Raw genomic sequence first — 24241 nt, forward strand, 5'->3', positions numbered from 1 at the left:
GATTCTAAAGTTTATTTTGCCACTTTGGCTTTTGGTTAAGTTACTTCGACAAGTGCAGGCATATGTGGATGTTATTTGAAAGAACAAATACATAATCTAGTGGTACTATGGGACAACAGAAAGCAGTGGGGCTGCCATTTCTCTGACAATGCTCGCTCTGGATTGGAGCCATGGGAGGTTCCCATGTGATTGTATCCAGTCTTCCCTCCAAATACATGGCCCTTTTGAGGTCAAACAGAACCATCCTGGTCTGTTTGGAATAATTTCCTTTTCCAATGAGGAGATAAGTGTGTGGTTTGGATCATTTTTGGGCCGGTGGAAGTTCCATTGACATCACAGCAGCCTCACCTGAGTCACAGTAGAATTTATGGGATTTTTTCAGTGAGCTAGTTCAAGCAGAAATGCTTTTGTTATTAGTTACATGGCACACAAGCCACTGACTTCTTCATGTGATTTTCGCTTGGCTTATTTTGTAATAGAAATATGAGCATGTTGTTTTAGAACCTATTGGTTCCATCATTTTGGAGTTATTCAGAAACAGTAGTAAGAGTAAGTGATCCTGGTTTTAATCCTCACAATTAGAATTTGGTGATGCTCAGAAATAAATATATATGACAGCTGGATGTCCACCAATAATCAAAATTAGAGGTGGGGCCAGCACTATGGCATAATGGGTAAAGCCACTGCCTGTAGTGCCAGCTTCTCATATGGGCAATGGTTTGTGACCCAGCTGCTCCACTTCTGATCCAGCTCTCCGCTATGGCCTGGGAAAGCAGTGGAAGATGGACCAAGTGCTTGGGCCCCTGCACCCACATGGGAGACCTGGAAGAGGCTCCTGGCACTTGGCTTCAGATGGGCCCAGCTCCAGCCATTGCAGCCATTTGGGCAGTGAACCAGTGGGTGGAAGACCTCTCTTTCTCTGTCTCTCTCTCTTTCCCTCTGTCTGTGTCTGTCTCTCTCCCTCTGCCTCTGCCTCTCCATAACTCTGCCTTTCAAATAAAAATAAATAAATCTTTAAAAAATATATTAGAGGTTTAGGGACCAGCATTATGGTGCAGTGGGTAAAGCTGTCACTTGCCATGCTGGCATCCCATATGGGCACTGATCCCTGTCCTTGATGCTCCACTTCTTGGCCAAGTATTCGGGTCTCTGCCACTTATGTGGGGGACCTGGATAATGCTCCTTGCTCTTGGCTGCAGCCTGGCCCAGCACTGGCTGTTTTGGCCCTCTGGGGAGTGAACCAACAGAGGGAGGATCTCTCTCTGTGTCTCCCCCCCAATAACTATGATTTTTAATTAAATAAATAAAAATCTTAAAAAATATTAGAGATTTATTATTCAAAGATGTAGAGATATATGGTTTTAGTCAGTTGAAATCCAGAGATTCTGTAAGATTGGCATGCCTAGTTGCAAAGTTACTTATAGTTAACTCTGAAGACTCATTTCTCTTGCTAACCTCATCTTAGACTTTATTTTATTGTATTGCTGTGCATCTGCTGCTATCTTCACTACAAAACTGTAAGCTACTTGAGGATAGAATTTATTGTAAAATTTTTGTTTATAATTTTTGTTTATTTGAGAAGGAGAAAGAGAGAGAGAGAGAGAGAGAGAGAGAGAGAGAGAGAGAAAGATATCAAGTGTTTTCCCATCCTCTGATTCTCTCATCAAATGCCCACAACAAGTGGGGCTCATCCAGATTGAAGTCAAGAGAAAGAAACTCAATCCAGGTCTCCCACAGGGATAGCAGAAATCTAATTATTTGAGCCATCACTACTGACTCTCTGGGTCTACATTAATAGGAACTTTGGTTAGCCTCAATATACTGCAAGGGCAAAAACTTCTAAACTTTTATTCAACTTTGTATCTACCCTTTACAATTTGCACGTTCCAAGCACACCATGGTACTGCATAAATGGTTTGGAATGTGTAAATGAACAAGTCTGAGTGGTGGCATCTTGGACAGCCACCATCATTTCAACATTGGGTCATCTCATTCCCCTTTTAATGCTTTCTAGAAAAGGATTTAAATGTGGGTACTTTTGTAGTCTATCTACAAATTTAAATTGGAATGTGCTGTTGAAGCATTCACACAAAAGTAGGAAAGTCTAGGCCATCTGTTTAGTCCTCTACTTGTCCTAGGATGGAGCCCACCAAAGATTTTAAAAGTCATATGTATATTTATTTCATGGAGGAAACTTTATCAACCATTGAAAAGTTTACTGGCACTTACTGGTGATATAATGGGTAGTTTAAATCCTGCTAACTGCAAATAATTTTTCAACAGTGTTTATGATTGTGGTAGAGTTTAGTGAGGCTGAATTGCAGATAACATAAATATTTTGACAAAAGCTGGTGGTTCTTGAGCCATAAATAAATTAGACCCAGTTTGTAAATAAATTTAGTCTTTGCCAGCAAACATTTATAATCCTCTCTTGCTGCAAATGATAGTTATTTATATGGAAGAGGTTCTGAATGCCTTTTTTTTAAAGTCCATTCTCATTAGGAGGCAGTGCCTGGTGCCCGTCAAGTGCCTTCGACTGAGTGACTCAATTAGACATGAAGGATACTGTACAGACCACCTAATGCTACTAGTTATTGTACATGTTGATAATGACAATTTCCAGAGACCATACATAGTTTGGTAGTCTATGAAGTTGTCATATTATATCATTCCCTTAAATACCTAGCTTGTGTTACCACTTAGCAATGTTGAAATTACCCCCTCTCAAATCATAAGTGCTATTTGGTGTATGTATACATATATGCATAGCACATCTGTTCATATTTTTCTACAAACATTTTTCATCAAAGTGTATAATGTTTGCTCAAATTAAAAAAATCTTCCTTATGTTTTTCAATGAAATTCTCTATCACCATGGTTTTGAATGATTTTACATTTGGTATGTGTGGTATTGGGAAACTTAATATGGGGGCTGTTGGAGCTTAGAATGGGGGCAGAAAATTGCACTCGTTGGCTACATTTAAACTTATTTTACGCTGAAGATATTCTATTTGCAATAGGGCAGAGTTGGGCTGAAATTAGCCAAATCAAGAACTCTTCCCACGGAGTCACTTTAAAATCAGAAGTCATTGTTGACTTTTAGTTACCAAACCTTGTGAGAATAAGAACCGTTGCTCCTTTTTAAATAAAAACTAAACTTGATACTCTATCCAAATTTCATTCTTTGGGGCACTCTCTGCTTCTTATCAAGCCAAGAGTGTGGTTAGGTTAGTGTTCTATTGCTTGTTCACATTCCTTTTTATTGGCAAGCCATTGCTACAACTCCCTCTTCTGCCAGACATGCATAATTATTTTCTTTTCTTTATGTAGGTCTCCTGGCTATAAGAAAGCTCTTCTGTTTTGTAGCAGTAGGGAAGGGTCTGCATCGAGGCAGCTGTGAGAATGAATCTGAACTTGGATTTACACTGTTTATTCAATTCTTCTGCATACCTATCTTTGTTTACCATATGGTTGAAAGGAGATCTCAATCTCATTTACTTTTTGATCTTCATCTTTGGGGGGCTGTTTTGAATATTTTCACCCAGTATGTATTAGAACTCAGTCTTCCTGCCAGAAAATGCACTTTTCTCCTCTCTTTCCCTTAGCCTGTAGCTCCTGAGTTTTGGTCTCTCCTTTGGAGGCAAGAGGGATCTCTGCCAAAAGCCACCGAGCCACACTTAGGTAATTATAATAAACAAGTTGGGGCTCTCATTTCACATGCAGAGCCGAAGGAAGCAGAGCTGTGGCCAAAAGGATCCCAGCTGCTCCTCCATCAGCAATGGCACATTAATGCTCCCTCATGTCTCTGCCCACCTTTAAACACTTTTTTTTTTTTAAAGAAAAGGAAGCAAATCAGGTCACTCTTTAGCAAGTGAAGGGGTGTAGCTTTCTTCTGAAACCACCATCAACAGCATAAACAAATTAGAGGTAGTAAACCACACATTCTGCCCACACATAAACCACAGTCCTCACCAGAGGGCAGTCTACTTAATGTGAGAATAACAGCCCAGTTTTATAAGCCTCTACTGGGAATAAATTCCAGTTCCACTGGTTAGAGCAAGGTTAGGCAGCCAGAGTACAGTCTCTGCTAGGTTACATGTTGGAAGAGATCAAACCAATTATTCTCAAAGTATCTTTCCAGGAAATAGATTTTATAAGCTTCTGGTACATCAAACTTGGACCATCTTTGGTTTCCATTGTGTAGAAGTGGGGTTGATTGAGCAGATTGCACCTGGGGATGAACTTGTCCAACATGCTTATTTTATGGATCAGGAAACAGGGACCCCAGATGACCATGGCCCTCAAGCTCTGCCTCTCAAGGTTACTCCAGGACTTGATGACACGTTGCCAAATCCAGACCTCCGTGCCAGGCCATGGGCCACTCCTGCTTTCTCCAAGTGCAAATGGCATGGTTTATGATCCACCATCTTGACCCATATGGGAGTTGTAAAATATGCTCTATACCTTCCTGATGCTGATATGCTTCCTTTCTTGACAATGGTTAGTCCTCAACTAATGTGTCCAGCCCTAAACTAATGTGTTCCGTCATCAGTAAATTCCTGCCTGTGATAGTCTTTTCTTAAATACCTGTTTAAACAGTAATTTAGATAAGAGCGTCCCATTTGTGTGCAACAGGAAATGCCTGCCTTCTTTTAGATATGCTGGCAAATAATTGCTGTAGATATGGCCTGAATACTGAAAGGCTGTACTCTGGTCATTTCAGACCGCCTGAGAAGTAACCACCCCATCGTCTGAGACATAAATACACAGCATTTCTGCTTTATTCTAAATGAATCTGAAGGAAAATCACTTTGGGGATATAAAAAGCTTACAAAAAAAAGCCATCAGGTCAGAGGTTGCCCAAAGTCTCTGAAACATTTGTATTGTTAAAAGAAAGTCAAGGCACATAGTCGTAATGTAAAAGAAACATTATGTGATATGTGATAAGTCTGTTCTTACCTGGTCATTCCAGTGGGTATTGGTGACTGTGACTCCTTAACAAGAGAATAAGCCAAACATTAACCAGGTCATGCTTTCCTTTGGAATGGTACAGCACTTTAATGTCTTTATTTCAGCTGTTTTAGATTCTGTAACTAGATACCAAAGGGCTTTATGCATACCTCAAGTATGAATTTTCTAGCAATTTCTTTCCATAATCACTTGAAAAAAAGATTCAATTACTGAAGAGAAACTTTTGGAAGTGGCCTCATTTCATAATACCTTAGCAGCCATCAGTTTAACCTCCTAACCATACTCGTTGAATGAAACAATTGGGAGATTCCTAGCAGAGTGGCAAAATGCTCAACAAGGTTGAAAAACCTCGGGACAAACAAGAAGTATGACGTAATATTATGAGTGAAAGAAATGCATGCTTGTTGATCTATTTCTTTCCCAATTCCTTGTAATAGTCTTTCCCAATTCCTTTACTATTCTTTGCCATCTCCTTTCCAACCTTGCCTTCCGACCCATCTTCTGTTGAGGCTCTTTTTGATAGCCCATCAATGGAATATTTTTAGGAAACACTAGGGACTGCGGTGGGTGGTGAGGAGTTTCATAAGGAAGAGAGGCACTAGCATGGCACAAGGAAGTAGCAACTGCAAGAAGTGCAAGGAAGCTTAGAAAGTCATTAAAAAATTCCATGTGCCAAGTCATGTTGACAGATTATTTCACAAACATAATGATCTCTAGAGACATAGACTCTAAATGCAGTCCATTGTCAAAGCACTCCATTTAAGTCTATTTGCTTCTCACCATTCTCTGGAGGGGGACCTGAAACCTATGTCCATCAACACCGTGTCTTCTTATTCTAGTTGGTGCAACTACTTATATTTTCTACGCTTGTACCCCTGGACCCTTAGTATTGTCTTAACAGCTTGTTTAACTCAGTTTTCTGAAAATTCATTTGCCTTATTTTTACTAGTTTCCTTTCTTCGTTTTGTTGGGATCTTAAATTTCATTATCTTGGGGCCCTTCTCGCAGAATATTTTGCTGGCCAGTTATAGCCTCCTTCTTTGTTCTGTTTGTGCATCTGGCATTACTCGGGCCCCGCCCTTTTCCCCAAGCCCAGCTCGAGTTTGTTGGCTGGTGCAGAAGGGCTGGCTCCTGAAGGCCTCTGCTTTCGCACAAACATGCCTGTGTAACTGCTCTGGAATGGTCCTAACAAGGGAAGAAGAGTATGTCCGGTCTTAATTTTGGAAGGAAATTGATGTCTTCCCCCCTCCCTTGCCTGCCCCACTGTTAGCAGCCATTGACTCCTGGACTCCTGCTCGTGCACTCACGTCCTACCAGAAGGTCCCTGGTGGGGCTTTGAGGTTTGGCCGAGCCCCCTTTCCTTCTAGCGCCGGGCACACATCCTCAGCTCTCAGCCACGTGTAATCCTTCCTGTCTGCTTGCGAGTTGGGCACAAAGTACTGGTGCTTGGGCCCACCCTCTCCTTTAGTAGCAATTAACCTTTACTACAGAGCTTCCTTTGAAGTTCGCTCATGTTTTTATTACAAAACTGCAATGAGGAACATAATGGGGGGAAATGTCTAAATTTCTGAGTTACCTAATCTGTTCAATTCCCTAGCTGGGCTCCTCTTGGCAGTGGTTGCATGTAGTTATGATCTCAACCAGTCTGCCTGAGATCTCAAATCATGTTTCTGTCTCAGGCTATTTTTAAGATTAGGGAGCTATTACACATACACACCCCCCCCCCCAACCCAACACACAGACACAGTGCAAATGCACATGGATATGTGTAATGGCTGATTACAAATAACCGATTTCTTGTCTAATGACTGCAGAAATCAGTCATACAGTCAAACTGTGTACACTCGTCTATGCTTTTAATGTTAATAGTAAATCATTTAGTTGCTGAATATTTTCTATCAATGAACTCATGTGAAGAGTAGAGAGGAAAATTATGTTCCTATCACTAATGATGATGCTGAGTGATAAGTCTTATGATGGGTTCTAAATGCTATTACTAGTGAAACTTGGGATTTTGAATGGCATCTGCCCAGAGGACTTGCAGTTAAAATAGGCAGAGAGGCCAAAAGAAACAAATGGTGAGTTATATAAAACCCACAAAAAGAGAAGGCATTTTAGGCCAGCCTTGCAAATAAGAACCAAAGAATTACAAGTGAAATTTTTTCTAGCCTGCCGTTTACAGAACCTCAAATCAATGAAATCATTTTTCTCTGCTTTTCACTCAGCAGTGAATCATTGGTAATCCAAGGCTGATAGAACAGCAACTATGAAACTCAAAGAAAATATAAGGGAATTTTTCCCACCTTAGGATAGGGGAAGATATTCTAAGAAAAATTGCAAAATCACAAGAGGGAAGTATTTCCATACAATTTTTTAAAAATCCTTTCAAACACCAAGTGGAAAGTAAGCTGGAGAAATTATAAAAACTAAATTAAAGAGCTAATTTCTTTACTATTAATAAGATATATAAAGCCCCATTGAGGGTAAAGACAGTGAACAATTTGCAAAAGAAGAAATATTATTGCCAAAAAATTTAGTCCCAATAATCACTGAGATGTGAATCAAAGTAATATAGATATGTAATTTCCCCATTTGTAAAAGAGATGAAAAACAAACATAATAATAAATTCCAGTGTGATTGGTAGCAGTATAAATTGGTATATGCTTTGGAAAAGCAATCTGTCAATACTCACTAAATTTTCTTATAGGAATCTAACTTAAGGAAATTGGATTGAATGAATATAAATATTTTGTTAAAATGTTGATTTCAGTGATATTTATGGTAGCAGAAAGTTAGAAGCAACATAAATAAATATTATGTAACTAGTTCTCTTACTGTGGATTCATGTAATGGAGTAGGCAGCTATTAAATGTAGGTTTAAAAATAGTAAAAAAAAATGTTAAGTAAAAAAGTCAACAACACAAACGATATTCACATAATAAAGCCACAATTTTGATCAAATAAACCTTAAAATTTATCTTTAAAGGAAAAAAATTGCTGAGAATTAAAAGGAAAACTGGATTTGGACACCTGGGTTAATCTCAGCTGACTTTGGAATAGCTGTTTAGCATCTTTGAATATCATGATTCACAAGATCAGAATGGAAGATTATCTTTCTCATCATCATTTAGTCATTGGATTGTTGTGTCAAAGCCAGAAAATATAGATACATCCATGGAAGTTGTTTAAAGTATGATTTCTTCAACTTCCCCTTTGTAGATTCCGATATGCTTTCAAAATGGAACTCTCCTCAAGTGGAAACCTGTGTTATTCAGAGTCATAGAAATGAATATAATCTATTAAAAATGAAGGCTCTTGCTTGGTCTCTGGGAACTAGAACACTTAAAATTTGAATTGAAGAGGCTGATTGCCAACAGCATTTCCCAAATCGCTTGCCTCAAATCCAGCAATAAGCTTGTCTTTTTGTCTTCAGTTAATGACATGCCTAAAGGATGCATGAAGCAAATTATAGTAACAGGCAGCTCAGCTCCAAGAAGTTACAAAGTTATTTATCTTTATGAGACCACACTGATTTATATAGCACTTCTTACCTGATACTTACCTATTGTAAATGTGCCCAATCTGTCAGTGTAACATCTGAGAAATGCTTTAATTAACTATAGTTACAGCCAAGGGAAGGGATCTACCAGACCAGATTTTTTCCCCATAACGGAAATTTAATGGAGACATGATAATTGAGGTAGTTTGTCATTGAAGTGAAATGTTTGAGTAGCTTTTTGGATAGTTCTTGAGTAATGTACATGGAGGCATTAGTTTATTTTAGCTTATAAAAATACTCAGTGTGGTGTGATAAACTGCATTGATTGTTGAAAATTTCATAATGCAACATTATGTTGAAATATTGTTGCATGTTCTGATCTGTAAAACTGAGCAATTTTATGTTTCCATTTTTGTCACCCAAGTCCTTCAATAATTAATTCAGATGATACCAGATTAATGGTGGCTTGAAAACAAATTGCCTGAGTTTGCATACACATTTAATGCCTGCATGTAGATGAATAGGACTGTGGGTCTTTCTCCTGGATTGGCTGGACCTATGTAAGTTGTTCTGTATGTTTCACTAGAATATCTGTCATTGTAAGCAGAATTGCATTCAACTTTAAATTCAAAAACTTTTGTGCAGCAATCTGGGTACCACCTGTGCATTTTGTCTCCATAATTGATTTTTTTAAGATTTATTTATTTGAAAGGCATAGTTACACACACACACACACACACACACATACACACACACACACACACACATACACCTTCCATCTGCTGGTTCTCTCCCCAAATCGCAGCAATAGCCAAGCGTGGGCCAGGTCAAAGCCAGGAATTTCATCCAGGTCTCCCTGGTATTTGGGCCATTCTCTCCTGCCTTCCCAGGTGCATTAGCAGGGAGATGGATCAGAATGGATCACCCAAGGCTCTAACTGGCCCCATATGGGATGTCGGTGTCACAGGTTGCTTAACTCACTGCACTACAGCGCTGGCTCCAGTAACTGAAATCTAAATGCATTCGTTTAGTTCAAGCATTGGGAGAGTTTGTGAGTGATCAGGGGTCATGGATCACTGGAGGGTACAGAGTTTTTTTGTATTTATCTTTTTTTTTTTTTTTTTTGACAGTCAGAGTTAGGCAGTGAGAGAGAGAGACAGAGAGAAAGGTCTTCCTTCATTGGTTCACTCCACAAATGGCTGCTACAGCCAGCGCACTGCACCGATCCGAAGTCAGGAGCCAGGTGCTTCCTCCTGGTCTCCCATGCGGGTGCAGAGCCCAAGCACTTGGGCCATCCTCCACTGCCTTCCTGGGCCACAGCAGAGAGCTGGACTGGAAGAGGAGCAACTGGGACAGAGTCCTGCGCCCCAACCAGGACTAGAACCAGAGGTGCCGGTGCCACAGGCGGAGGGTTAACCTAGTGAATTGTGGTACCGGCTATCCTTTTCTTTTTTTTAAAAAATATTTATTTGAAAGGCAGAAGAACAGAAAGAGAGAGGGAAAAAGAGAGAAAGAGAGAAAGAGAGAAAGATCTTCCAACCACTGGTTCAGTCCCCAAGTAGCTACAATAATCAGTGCTGAGCCAGGCTGAAGCAAAGAGCCACGAACTCTATCTTGGTTTCCTGCATGGGTGGCAGGGATCCGAATACTTGAGCCACCTTTGGCTGCCTTCCCAGATGCGTTAGTAGGAAGTTGGATTGGAAGCAGAGCAGCTGGGACTGGAACCGACACTCTGATATAGATGTCACAAGATGCAGCTTAACCCTGTGTGAGATTACTTTGGTAGAATTGACAATGTGGCTTGTTTCACCCTTTGAGGAAAGAGGGTACATTTTACTGGTCTTAAGTGGTAATTACCAGAGAAATACTGTTCTACTTCCTCAGGTGTCTTTTTGCTTCCTATTACTTACATGGACAAGTTTATAGAATACATGTTATCTTCCGGTTGATAGCATTTCTCCAGAAAAACAAAATCCTCATGAGAGGAGATAAATCTTTTTAAGAATTTGTAAAGTACTTTTCTGTATGCTGTAGTTGAATGTTATAATTCTAAAAAGATTATTAAAATGTTTTTAGTTGTATCAAGACCATGAGTGATCTTTTGAATATTAGGCTAAAGTGCAAATTCTCCCTAAAGGATAAAATTAGATGTACTTTATCAAGTTTGTTTGGATTATGAAGACTATTCCTCTGAAACAAATATTTTCTTTTGATGTTGGATTTGGAGAAAAATTTGTAATCGATTGTGTTCTATTTCTATGCTTTAAAAGTGCCTTTTAGAATCAAACGAGTTTCCTATATTTGGTAGAAAAATATTGACTTGGTTTAATAGTTCAATAAAAAGCTATGTTAGGTTAGTTATCTATTTAACAAGTATTCATTAAACATCTATGTGCATATCACTTGGAGAAGTCCTAAGGCCTGAGAATTCTGATGCCTCCCTTCAAGGGCCCACTTTCCAGTTGGGGAAATAAAGACTCAAACCCATGAAACCTTAAGCAGCAGTGCACACCATTTGATTACCAAACCCAGGGATGAAATTACGTAAGAACTGAAGGAAAGGGGATACTTGCATTAAACGGGATAGTGATAAGACAAGTTAGAACTTGACCTTGGAGGGTGAATAAACGTTTTTTGGATGGAAAAGCAGAGCTAGCGTAGCCAGGCAGGAAGCACTGAAGAAGAAATGTTTTCTGAGCTCGGAGGCCAGGGATAAGCATATTCTAGCCTGGAGTCTCATGCTGAACAGTACTGAGACTCAGGTGGAAAGGGGGAATGGTTTTAAAATGAGAGACTTTATTTCAAGTCTAAGGGGTTTATACTTTACAACTATCAAACACACTGAGTGTTACTGGAGGCTGTTGGGTAGGAAAACAGGTGTGTGAGGCAGGCTAATCCAGCAGTGTTGTACAGGCTCAGAGTTGAGGGATGGTGGAAGGACACTGGTGATCTAAGGACCTGTCTGGAGGACTATTAGAAAATTCACTTGTGAAATGTGGATTGAAAGAATTGGAGGAAGGTAAAATTCTTTCAAGAACATATATCATTTAGTGACTGGAATAGAAGACAAAGGAGAGGAACTGTCTATGTTAGCCTCAAACATGGAAAATTATGGGAAAGATGCTACTACTAACGGAAACAGAAAAGTTGGGAGGATAATTGATTTCAAGGTAGATGATAAAATATAAGATTTTAGGGGTGCTGAACTTGAGTGATAATGAGCTTGCATATTAAGGACCTGTATCTCACCATATAAAGTTGGATGCTGGAGTCCTTGCAGGTTGAGAACCTATGTCCCATAGGTAAAAGGTTGGGGCTTGTTTTAATGGCATTATCTCACTGTTTGAATCAAGAAGCATGCACGTCATTAGAAGATACTTCCACATGTACTGACATTTTGTACTCTGCAAAACTTTATGGGGCAGGAGTCATCACTTGATGAACTGTTGTTAATGAATGTTATGGTTAATTTCCATAGTGAGTCACAGAAAGGATTAGGGCAGGAACCCTGGTCTTCTACCCTCTAGTCCAGTGAACGATCTGGAAAGACTTTAACAGTCCACAGAACTGCAGGATTGATAGGAATTAAAGGTTACCCAATTTGGTCACCAACCTAAAACTGAAATTCCTCCCTATCATCTGTAACTCGTGGTTATCCAGACTACTTGAAGGATCTTCACAAAGTTCATGGGCAATGCATATCATGAAAAAAGAAAGCGGGCCAGCGCTGCGGCTCACTAGGCTAATCCTCCACCTAGTCCCGGTCGGGGTGCCGGATTCTGTCCCGGTTGCCCCTCTTCCAGGCCAGCTCTCTGCTGTGGCCAGGGAGTGCAGTGGAGGATGGCCCAAGTGCTTGGGCCCTGCACCCCATGGTGCAGGAGAAGCACCTGGCTCCTGCCATCGGATCAGCAGGGTGCGCCGGCCGTGGCAGCCATTGGAGGGTGAACCAACGGCAAAGGAAGACCTTTCTGTCTCTCTCTCTCTCACTGTCCACTCTGCCTGTCAAAAAAAAAAAAAACAAAAAACATACATTTCAAATTTTTTTTGCAACAATATAAGCTTATCTTTTGATTTTATTTTTCCAAGATTTTTTTGAAGTCCTTTGATATTAGAACCCCTTTGTTGGTAACTGGAGACAACTCATTTTACCTTTGGACAATTCTGGGTGAAATCCATCCCTTATTATTTTAATCTGTGTTTCTTAGTTTTCCTCTTGAAGTTCTATGTCTCAGATAAATCTGGTATGACTTTTAGTCAATCCTGGTGGACAAGAAATATGTATTTATTTACTTTAAGACAGCTGAAATCCCCTCCAATTGGTGGTGGGAAATTCAAGCTCAGCCATTATCCTTTCCACTCTCTTTTCATACAGGGCTTAAAGTCTCATACAATGCACTCATTTCCTCCAACTGTGGGGCTCTGCTGCTTTGAGGAGACTGCACCCAGTGCCTGCCCTCCTAGTTCCTCTACAAGCTGCTCCCACAAAAGCTTGCCCCTCCTTAGGGCTCTTGTCTATGCAGAGACCATCTGAGCTCCACCACTTCTCAATCTGGAGAAAACTCTTTCTGATGCACCTAAAGGCGCTCCTCCCTCACTCCTTTTCCCCTTTCAAAAGTCCATCCTATTTCTTAAATTTTTTTTTTTTTTTTTGGACAGGCAGAGTGGACAGTGAGAAAGGTCTTCCTTTGCCATTGGTTCACCCTCCAATGGCCGCCACGGCCGGCGCGCTGCAGCCGACGCACCGCTGATCCAAAGCCAGGAGCCAGGTGCTTCTCCTGGTCTCCCATGTGGGTGCAGGGCCCAAGCACTTGGGCCATCCTCCACTGCCCTCCCAGGCCACAGCAGAGAGCTGGCCTGGAAGAGGTGCAACCGGGACAGAATCCGGTGCCCTGACCAGGACTAGAACCCGGTGTGCCGGCGCCGCAAGGTGGAGGATTAGCCTAGTGAGCCACGGCGCCAGCCAGCCATCCTATTTCTTTAATGTCTTCAGCTTTTACAAATATCCACAGGAAGCACTAGCTTTCAGTAATTTTCACTTTCTGCTCTGAATCAGTGACTGAGGGAAGGGAATACCAAGAGCTTGGTGACATGTTTGAAATGGAAAAGGAAAAAGAGAAAGAACAAACATAAATTAATATTCCAGTAAAAATCCAGCCACACACAAATTTAAGCCTTGTTGCACATGGCAGCCTTTGGAATCTTTGATGACTCTCCGTTCCGAGCTACCTTTGCGTGTTATGACTTTCTAGTCAATTATTTAATCTTGTCTGCTCCTAATTTAGCATAGTTCATAGTTACCCATATGTTTACTTCTTGTCTGTACTTTCTTGGGACCAGTCATTAAGCTGCTGATTGTTTCCCAGATGGATAATGGATTGAGCTGGCCCAGGAGAGTATTGGCAGTTGAGGATTAGCTCATTTGATTTATGAATTCACCACAGATAAACCACAGAGATCCTAATCCCCACCTCTCTCCCACTTATGAATAGCAGAGCTTTTGATGAAGGCACTTTTTAACTTTGTAATTTTCCTATTTAGCCTCCAAAGAACAACAATATAATAAGGTAACCACCCCTGTGGAATTTTGTCTCTTCTCTATCAGTAGGAATTTACAAAGTTCTTATTTATTCACAGGTAATGAGTGTGTATACAGCAACTCCCCTGAAATACCTTTGGAAGAAATGCCAGATGCGGATGGAGTAGGCAGCACTGCCTCCCGCAATATTCAAGAGCCACGCTCTCCAGCCACGTCCAGTGACGCATTCACTCCGACGGAGGGCTCTCCTTACAAAGCCCCCATCTACATCCCTGATGATATTCCCATTCCTGCTGACTTTGAACTTCGAGAGTCAAATATGCCAGGAGCAGGACTAGGAATATGGACCAAAAGGAAGATTGAAGTAGGTGAAAAGTTCGGGCCTTATGTGGGAGAGCAGAGATCAGACCTGAAAGACCCCAGTTATGGATGGGAGGTAAGAACATATTTTGTCAATTTATATATATGTGTACTCACACACACACACATATATGCATACACACACACACACATATATATATACGCATACATATTCAGATATGTAAAGAAGACATTAATTAAGTAGTCATAAAACAAGTAAGTATTTAAGAATGAACTTCCCTTACAATTCTCACTTCTTGATTAAAAACAATGTATTGCCTAAAAGAGTAGCATGATGGGAGGGAAACCAACCAAATTAACAGTAAAAGAATAGCATAAACTTAAAATGATAATAAAAAGAAAACAAATGTGACTTTATAGTTAACTTTTGGAAATATCAAATATGACCTGCTGTACATAGCATATGGCATTAGCAAACAAATAATATTTTGACATGTTTACTATATTTTATCTTTTGGAGGCACATGAAAGATAGGAGGAAAACATTTGCACACTATTTTTTTTTTTTGTGGCTCTGAGTTAATTTGGTTTTACTTTCATTTTAAATTTCCATTTTGCTGTGTTTTCCTAATGTATTTGGATCCCTTTGATAATCCTGTTTTAATTCTATATGCTTCCAGAAAGGGTACACTGCACTCATCACTGAATTCCAAGATGGTTCTTTATGTTTGAGTTGATTTAATAAGTAATTTGTGCATAAAAATGACAGCATAAAGTGGTTATGAAAATTAGTGCTTGATTTTGGTCATATTCACACTTTGGATAGAATTCATCTGACAACTAAGAATTAGAAGTTATGGTTTGATTTCAAAATCTAAGTTGATTTTATTTCAATAGATTATGATTCTTCTGAGTTTATAATTTTTGTACAGATTCAGTATATATATACTGTACATATATGTGTGTATATATACTGTACATATATATGTATATATAACCTCTGAAAGTCTTGTAGGCAATTTTTACATGGGTAGGAAGGTGCTTTTGGAGATGTGATTGACCTTTGGTTTCCTAGTATTTCAGTTAGACAAAAATCAGGTAAACTAGATTTATTTTGTTATATTTTCTCAATATTTTTGCTCATTAATAGAATATATGGTTAGTTTTTAAACAGAAATAAATATGCTGTGGCTTCAGAACTTAATCTCAACACTTTGACTCCTTGCTTTGTGTGTGTCCCATTGTGTGAAATCTGTTCAAAATGTCACCATAAAAACAATTCTTGTTCGAATTTGAAATGGCAAAAGTTAAGACCTAGATCTGACATGATCACAAGTGAGAAAGCCTTCCTTAGTTTCATTCCTAGCCACAGTCCCAGTGAAAGTTGTAGTTCAGCTACACTGCCCTTAGACACGTTTATTGATAAGAGATTTTTAAAAAGTCACCGTACCATTAACTGATATGTGAGTTGAATACGTTTTAAACCAAATGCGTATGAACTTTACGTCATTATTGTTCACCTTAAAATAATGGCCATAAACATTCTAATAATAAGTAACTCATTAAACTTTTATTACAAAATCTCCAGAGTTAAACAACAAGTGCAGTACTGGTCAAGATTATCCAGAAGGCTTGGAATAAACCGAGGCTTAATAAACGGAATCATTTTGCAATTACAGGGAGGTTGGTAAATGCAGGACTGTGCCTTTTTAAACATAATACCCATGGACTGGGGGTTGAACCTGGGGAAAATTGCGCATTTAGAGGAAATTTAAAAATAATTATTTTTTTTCTCTTTAGAGTAAAATGTCTTCAGCAGATACACAGGCAAATATTTACCTTGAGAAATGTAAGATGATTCTTTTCATTATGTCAAAATGGAGTTGTTTTACTGCTTTGTAATTCAAGATACCTTTATAAAATAGTTCATGACTTTTTGGCGAAAGATCATGTAGTCCTTCTTTCTCCTTCAAGAATTAGGTTGATGGCCAATTCAGTAGTTTTCTTCATCATTTTATTCTCCCTTTTGGGCATGTGGATCGTCTGCTCTGGAGGTACAATGAATCAAACCAGAGAAAGGGCTTTTTGTGGTTTTGGCAAACTGGTTTCCTTTGAGAAGCAGTTGAGTTCTTGACTCTTGACTATTTTTTTCTCTTACCCTAGTTAATATGAAATCCAATCATGATCAAAAAGAACTTTCACAAAGGCATCTCACCCCACTCCTGTGTGTTCATTTTTAATTGTCCTCCTGTCATACTTGACCTCAACTGTATTTGATTTTCCTCCTATTTGGTTAGACAGATAATTGTGATTAACTAGTGTGATGACTCTTTTTGATACTTCTTCATTATTTACAATGATGTGTTGAAGGAGAAAAAAAAAAATGTGCCTTAGGTACCCTCAGAGAGAAGCACAAACAGGAAATCCAGGTTCAGCAATCAATTACTGAGTCCCTGCTGTGCATCAGAGTCTGCACTAAAGGTCTGCCTTGCAGAAGCTCTGCCTGTCATAACAGGACAAACCATTATTTTCTCCAGTACTGCCCTTGGTCTTTTTCTCCACAAAGCCTTCCTTTTTGTGCATTTCTTGTTTTAATAAATTACCATTTACCCAGTTGCCCAAGCCAAAAAATATATCAGCTTTACTCTGTCCTATACCAACCATGCCTAAGTTGTAGCTTCCCTATTCTGTAAAGCCCATTCGTTATAAACTCTTCTTCCTTGTCTTCCCTATGTTTAGTGAGTTTCTATTCATTCTTCAAGTTCTCTTCTTCCATGCCGCCATTAATGACCTTCCTAGTGACAATTTAGTATTGCCTACATTTGTCCTGCCAGGACAGGTGAATGCAATTACTAACAAACTATAAACACTGTGCAATATCCAGATTATTCCCCAGCTTCCCTAATATAGCAAAATTTCCTTGAGAGCTTAAACAGCTCTATCCTCCTAGTTCAATACCTTGATTGTGTCCCATAAGTTTTTTGTTGTTGTTTTTTAAAAGAGTTTATTTATTTATTTGAAGGTAGAATTACAGACAGAGAGAGGGAGAGAGAGAAGTCTTCCATCCACTGGTTCACTCCCCAAATGGCCATAATGGCCAGAGCTGGTCCTATCAGTAGCTAGGAGCTAGAAGCTTCTTCCGGGTCTCCCACGTGGGTGCCCTGGCCCAATCACTTAGGCCATCTTCCACTGCTTTCCCAGGTCATAGCGGAGAGCTGAATTGAAAGAGGAGCAGCTGAGACTCAAACCGGCACCCAAATGGGATGCTGGCACCACAGGTGGGGCATAGCAGAGAGCCCCTGCACCCACGTGGGTGACCCAGAAGTTCCTGTCTCCTGGCTTCAGATCGGCTCAGCTCTGGCCTTTGCAGCCAATTGGGGAGTGAATCAGTGGATGGAAGACCTCTCTCTCTCTCTCTGCCTCTCCTTCCCGCTCTGTGTAACTCTGACTTTCGAATAAATAAATAAATCTTAAAAGGAAAAAAGAATGTTGGGTGATGTGGCTTGGGAGGTCCTTGGAAAAATGTGAAGTCTGAAATTTAGAAATGTGTGGTTAAGTCTCACCTCTGCCACCAACTGTATGATTCCAGGGAAACTACTGAGAATTGATTAGCCCCTGCGTTTTTTCATTTGGCCAATGGGTCAATAATAACTGTTCCATGTTGTGATATAATTCAACTGAATCAAAGAAATATGATAGCCTCTTCAAAGAAAAATTTTAAAAGAGAGGGGTCAAAGATAATATAACTTGGGGACATCTTTCAGTGCCGTATTTAAGTAATTATTAAAGAATTGACTATATTTCTCATAAGCTATTTTGAATTATCTACTCAGTTTGTATGTTAGAGAAATAGGATGCGATTTATGGATCAAAATACATGGTCATATTGAATAAGCCATAGGTATCAAAGACATCATTTGTATGACTTTCTTTCAAGCTAGTATTTTTTTTTTTGTTTTGTTTTGTTTTGTTTTGTTTTTTGACAGGCAGAGTGGACAGAGAGAGAGACAGAGAGAAAGGTCTTCCTTTGCCATTGGTTCACCCTCCAATGGCCGCCGCGGCCAGCGTGCTGCAGCCGGCGTACTGCGCTGATCGGATGGCAGGAGCCAGGTACTTCTCCTGGTCTCCCATGGGGTGCAGGGCCCAAATATTTGGGCCATCCTCCACTGCACTCCCTGGCCACAGCAGAGAGCTGGCCTGGAAGAAGGGCAACTGGGACAGAATCCGGCGCCCCGACCGGGACTAGAACCCGGTGTGCCGGCGCCGCAAGGCGGAGGATTAGCCTAGTGAGCCGCGGCGCCCTCCGCTAGTATTGGTTTTATAAAGAGAAACTTTTAAAATCCTATTAGAATTTGGCAATGATTGCCACTTCACAGCATAAGTGATTTGTCTTTAACAAAAAGATTTTCAGACTTGGGGGTGCTTGATTGTTTTTAAGACCTGAAAATAATTAGTGATAGAATGTTTTTAAGAAATTATTTAGGGACTGGCATTGTGGCATAGCAGGTTAAGCTACCACCTGCAGCACCAGCATCTCATATGAATGTCAGTTCAAGTTCTAGTTATTTTTTTAAGATTTATTATTTTATTTATTTGAAAGGCAGAGCTATAGAGTTACAGAGAGGCAGAGAGAGGCAAAGAGAGAGAAAGAGACAGAGAGATGCTCCACTTCTGATCCTGCTCCCACTAATGTGTCAGCAAAAACAGTGGAAGATGGCCCAAATGCTTGGGCCCCTGCACCCACATGGGAGACTTGGAAGAAACTCCTGGCTCCTGGCTTTGGACTGGCCCAGCTCCAGCCTTTGTGGCCATTTGGGGAATGAACTAGTGAATGAAAGATCTTTCCTTTTCTCTGTTTCTCCTTCTCTCTGTAACTCTGCCTTTCAAAAAAGAAATTTAAATATTTATTAGAAAGGCAGACAGACAGACACAGATCTCCCATCCAGTGGTTCAATCCCCAATTGCCCACAACGGCCATAGCTGAGCCAGGCTTCACACTTACACTGTGAAGTGGCAATCATTGCCAAATTCTAATAGGATTTTAAAAGTTTCTCTTTATAAAACCAATACTAGCTTGAGAGAAAGTCATACAAATGATGTCTTTGATACCTATGGCTTATTCAATGTGACCATATATTTTGATCCATAAATCGCATCCTATTTCTCTAACATACAAACTGAGTAGATAATTCAAAACAGCTTATTTGAGAAATATAGGAGCTTAGAACTGAATCCATATTGCCCGTGTAGGTGGCAGAGAAACTTGAAGCATCACTTGCTGTCTTCCAGGTTATACATCAGCAGAAAGCTTGAATCAGGATCAGAGCTGGGACTCTGAACCAGGCACTCTGATATGGGATGTGGGTGTCCCTGGAGACTAACTAAATGCTGAGCCGAATGGCCACCCCAGAATACTTCCTTTCAAGAGTCTGAGCATTACAGTTACTGAATGAGGGAGAAATTTTTGTTGGTTAAAAGTGAGGGGTTTCTCACTTATTCCTCTGAATGCAGCCAGTATGATAGCATAGAGCCACATGATGTAGTAATAACGGGTAGGCTGAGGCCGGCGCTGTGGTGCAGTAGGTTAAAGCCTTGGCCTGAAGTGCTGGCATCCTATATGGGTGCGAGTTCTAGTCCCGGCTGCTCCACTTCTGATCCCACTCTCTGCTGTGGCTTGGGAAAGCAGCGGAAGATGGCCCAAGTTCTTGGGCCCCTGCACCCACATGGGAGACTTGGAAGAAGCTCTTGGCGTTGAATTGGCGCAACTCCGGCCGTCGTAGCCATCTAGGGAGTGAACCAGTGGATGGAAGACTTTCTCTCTCTGTCTCTACCTCTCTCTGTAACTCTCTTTCAAATAAATAGAATAAATCTTTAAAAAAAATAAATTAACAGGTAGGCTTCTGAAGTGAGGCCTCTCAACGTCAGATCCTCTTCAGGCTTCTTGTGCTAGTTGAGTGATTTGGAAAAACTCTCTTCCCCTTCATTTATTTCTTTGTAATGTGGGGATAGTAATTTTACCTATCCAATCAGAGTTGTTGTGAGGATAAATTGAGACTTGATTAGGAAATGTCCAGCCTATTGGCCATATAAGGCCCACAAAATCATTTGTCTGGCCCTGCCAAAGAAATTGCAGACTACACTCAAAATCCAGTGTATCTATAGTAGATCAGTTTTTAAGTTGATAATTTTGTGTGACCTGTCAATGATGTTATAAATATACACATGCCTAAAAAAAATGCTCTGTACCCCTGAAGCACAAAATTGGTAGAAGGATTCAATAAATGTAAACAATAACAAAAACAAGCTTGGCTAAAATACAAATATAGCATAGGGCCATTAGATAGTGCAATTATTATATTTTATTGATTGTTTTTAAAAATATTTATTTATTTGAAAGATTCACAGAGAGAGGGAGAGAAACAGAGAGTGATCTTCCATCCACTGGTTCACTCCCCAAGTGGCCACAGTGGCCAGGGCTGAGCCAGGCTGAAGCCAGGAGTTTCATCTGGGTCTCTCATTTGGGTGGCAGGGGCCCAAGCACTTGGGCCATCTTCCACTACGCTTGCCAGTCCATCAGCAGGCAGCAGGATCAGAAATGGAGCAACCAGGACATGAACTGGTGCCCAAATGGAATGCCAGCATGGCAGGTGGTGTCTTTACCCACAAAGCCACAATTCAGGCCCTTATTGATTGCTTTTTATAAATCATTGCTCTTTTCTGTACTTCTTGTTTCCTAGAAGTGCAGTTATTTCTGGGATGATCTAATTCTGTAACTGGGTTTCTGGCAAGTAATAGTGGAAAGTGATTATACTGGAGTCCGAAATTCATTGAACAGTCTTGCACCGTGCTTTGACAATACATTTTGGTCTAGTAATCTTGAAATGTGATATTTCAATGACGGTATCCTTGTGTATATACTTTGAAAAGAAATCATTCTCACATTTGTAAGCTTGATTTTGGGTTCTACAGTGCCATCCTACATATTGAAATATGCAATTGATATGTTAACTGGAACAGAAACAGCCAGCACCTCTACCGCCGTCACCACAACCTTCCACTAACAACTGTGGTCAGGTGCAGGGGCTTGATGGTAAGATAATATATATTTTGGAATAAAAGAAAATGAGGTAATTTTGGATTTTGGAGATATGCACCAGATATCTTTATTGTTTTATCAATTATACTTTCAGCTTTATTAAGGTATAATTGGTAAATAAAAAATATATGTATTCAAGGTATACAATGTAATGTCTTGATATATTTTGTCATTATAAGAAAGTAACCACAATCAACCTAACTAAGGTATCTATCACCTCACATTTGAGGAGCATTTAAAAAGTTCATGGAAATATATATTATGAAAAACTGCATTTATTTCAAGTTTTTTTTTACCAAAATAACTTTAATCTGTAATTTTATCTTGCATGAACTTTTGGAGTCCCCTGACAGTTACCTTTTTGGGTGTATGTGGTAAAAATACTTAAACTCTGTTCTCAGCAAATTTTGAGCCTCTAATACATTATTATTAACAACTCAGTCACAGCACTTTATATTAAGTCTCCAGAACTTATTCATTTTATAGGTGCACGTTTGTGTCCTGTGAATTGAACATTTCCCAATTTTTCTCACCTCCCTATCCTTGTATACCACAATTTGATTCTATTTCTATGAATTTGAGTTTTGGGTTTTATTTATTTATTTGGATTTCACATGTAAGTGAGATCATGTAGTATTATTTGCCTTTCTGTGTTTGATTTATTTTGTTTAACATAATGTCCTCCAGGTTCATCTGTGTTGTCACAAATAGCAGGATTTCCTTCTTTTTAAAGACTGAGTGGTATTTCATTGTATTTATGCATACCACATCTTAAAAATCCATGCGTCTGTCAATATATACTTAGGTTGATTCCATATCTTGGCTATTGTGAATAGTGCTTCAAATGAACATGGTGATGTAGACACCCTTCAAAAGTTGTCCTTATTGCCCTTGGATATATACCTAGAAATGGGGTTCTATTTTTAATTTTTGAAGGACCTCTATAATGTTTTCCATAAAAACTGTGCCAACTTATGTTTCTATCAATAATGTATAAGGGTTTGCCAACACTTTTTTATCTTTGACATTCTGATAACAGCCATCCAACTGTGCGAGGTGCTATTTCATCGTGGTGTTCTGATTTGCATTTCCATGATGATTAGTGATACTGAGCACCTTTTCTGTACTTCTTGGCCTTTGTGTGTTTTCTTTGGAAAAATGTAGAACATCATGACCTAACCCACATTGCATGCCCTTATAGCAAGCCCTTACCCTCAAGTAAGTATTCATTCTTTAAAAAATTGATCCTTTTGGAATGTACTAGTACTGTAGCTGATAATTGGTGTTTTCTGTGTAATCTGTGTAAACCTGGGTGCCTTTGCAGTGGCTACCATGTTTTTTGTAAGAGGGCTGCAACACCTACCCCTCCAAAAGAAAAAAGCAACCAGATACCACAAATCAAAATTTTTTCCCAGAAACACCAAAGTAGGATACTATTTATAACATCCTGCAGCACTCAAATCCATTCTTCCCAACTATGCCTGCCATTCACTATCCTACTCTTTCCATGTCTCATGTGGTCATTCAAAGACTCTGTTACCAAAATTCTCTGACTCTTCTCTTAATCCAGGACTCATCATTTGATCTTTTTTTAAGTAATGTAGATTATTTTATGTAATATTGCCCCTCCCCATTCTCTGGGCTACCCAGTGTCTGGATTTGGCTACTAAACAAGGAACAGTGGTTGATTCAGGAAGGGAGGCTCCTTCCTCTTAAGGTCAAGGTGGGCAGAAGATGGTGATTACTGATACCTCTGCTCTCATTCCTGCCACACCTATTCTTATGATTTTCCTTATGTGTAGGTGATGTGTCTGCACGTACTTTCTGTGGCTATTAGCCAGTCAACTTGTGTCCCAACTCCATGGGAGGTGGGTACCTTTGTGCCTTTCACCAACTGACACTGCTGTGTTCCTGTGACTCTGCAGCTGACCCGCCAGGCTTCACAGGTGTGCATGGCACAGCATTGGAACCTCAGCTGATTGGCAGCCACAGGTGTACATGATTTCTTTTTTCTTTTTTAATTATTTAAATTCTTGTGGTAGGAATTCAGCAGGTGTATGAGGTCAGCATAGACTCTCTACCCTGGCATAGAGACCTGTTGCCTTCAAAAAAGGGTGTTTTTGTTGGTCTCACAACACTACCAATCTGAATGCCTATTTTCCTGGAAACTTCACCCATGGCCAAGCCTCTGCCTAACCAATGAGTTAGCATAAAGTCATCTCAGATGAACATGAAGAGGCTCCTTAGGTGAAACTAGTCAACATGTAGGAGCAGGTTACCTGGCTTTGCCCTCCTGTTTTGTATTTGTTTATTGTTCACTAACTTGAACTGGTATCATTACAATTATAGGCTATAGTAAATCTTTGACTCATTTGCTAAAGAGGCATAAACCATTCATCCTAGAATGCTGTTGTTGAGTATGGATTTATGCTCATTTGATTGAAACTAGACAGTAGGAGACAGAGAGTGTTCTTGATGGATCTTATCCTATCCATCCTCCTGGGATCTTCCTGAAGAGTCACTAATCCTTGGAGAACAATTGCTGTGAGTCTAAGCCAGCAGTGGGGGTGTTCCTGTCCTCTCTCTCCCTACCTTGCAAAGAGTTTTCACTATGATTCCTCTGGCTAGGCCATGACAGCTAAAGAAACTCTCTCTCTCTCTCTCTCTCTCACACACACACACACACCCCTTAGATTCCTAAGTTTTCCTTTGTCAAAGGCCATTCCCCAATTTTTCTCTTTAGCATCAAAGTAAGTTTATTTGATGTTGTTTTTAACTGAATACACATTTGCATAGGTGAGAGCTTGGAGGGTAGGG

The 24241-nt window shown here is 39.9% G+C and overlaps 1 protein-coding gene across 15 annotated transcripts in view; it reads left to right on the forward strand.

The window, feature by feature from the left end:
* The window catches only part of MECOM (MDS1 and EVI1 complex locus), a 591497-nt gene that overhangs the window by 276654 nt on the left and 290602 nt on the right, over positions 1-24241 (forward strand). For all 15 annotated transcript variants that reach the window (XM_070072545.2, XM_089330973.1, XM_070072547.2 and 12 more), the window contains exon 2: positions 14106-14443. In XM_070072545.2, coding sequence (XP_069928646.1) covers positions 14106-14443 — 338 coding nt within the window. The remainder of the gene's footprint in view (positions 1-14105; positions 14444-24241) is intronic.

The sequence above is a fragment of the Oryctolagus cuniculus genome, chromosome 4, assembly GCF_051225735.1.
Source record: "Oryctolagus cuniculus isolate XC-2025 breed Fujian yellow rabbit chromosome 4, ASM5122573v1, whole genome shotgun sequence".
Classification (NCBI taxonomy): Eukaryota; Metazoa; Chordata; class Mammalia; order Lagomorpha; family Leporidae; genus Oryctolagus; species Oryctolagus cuniculus.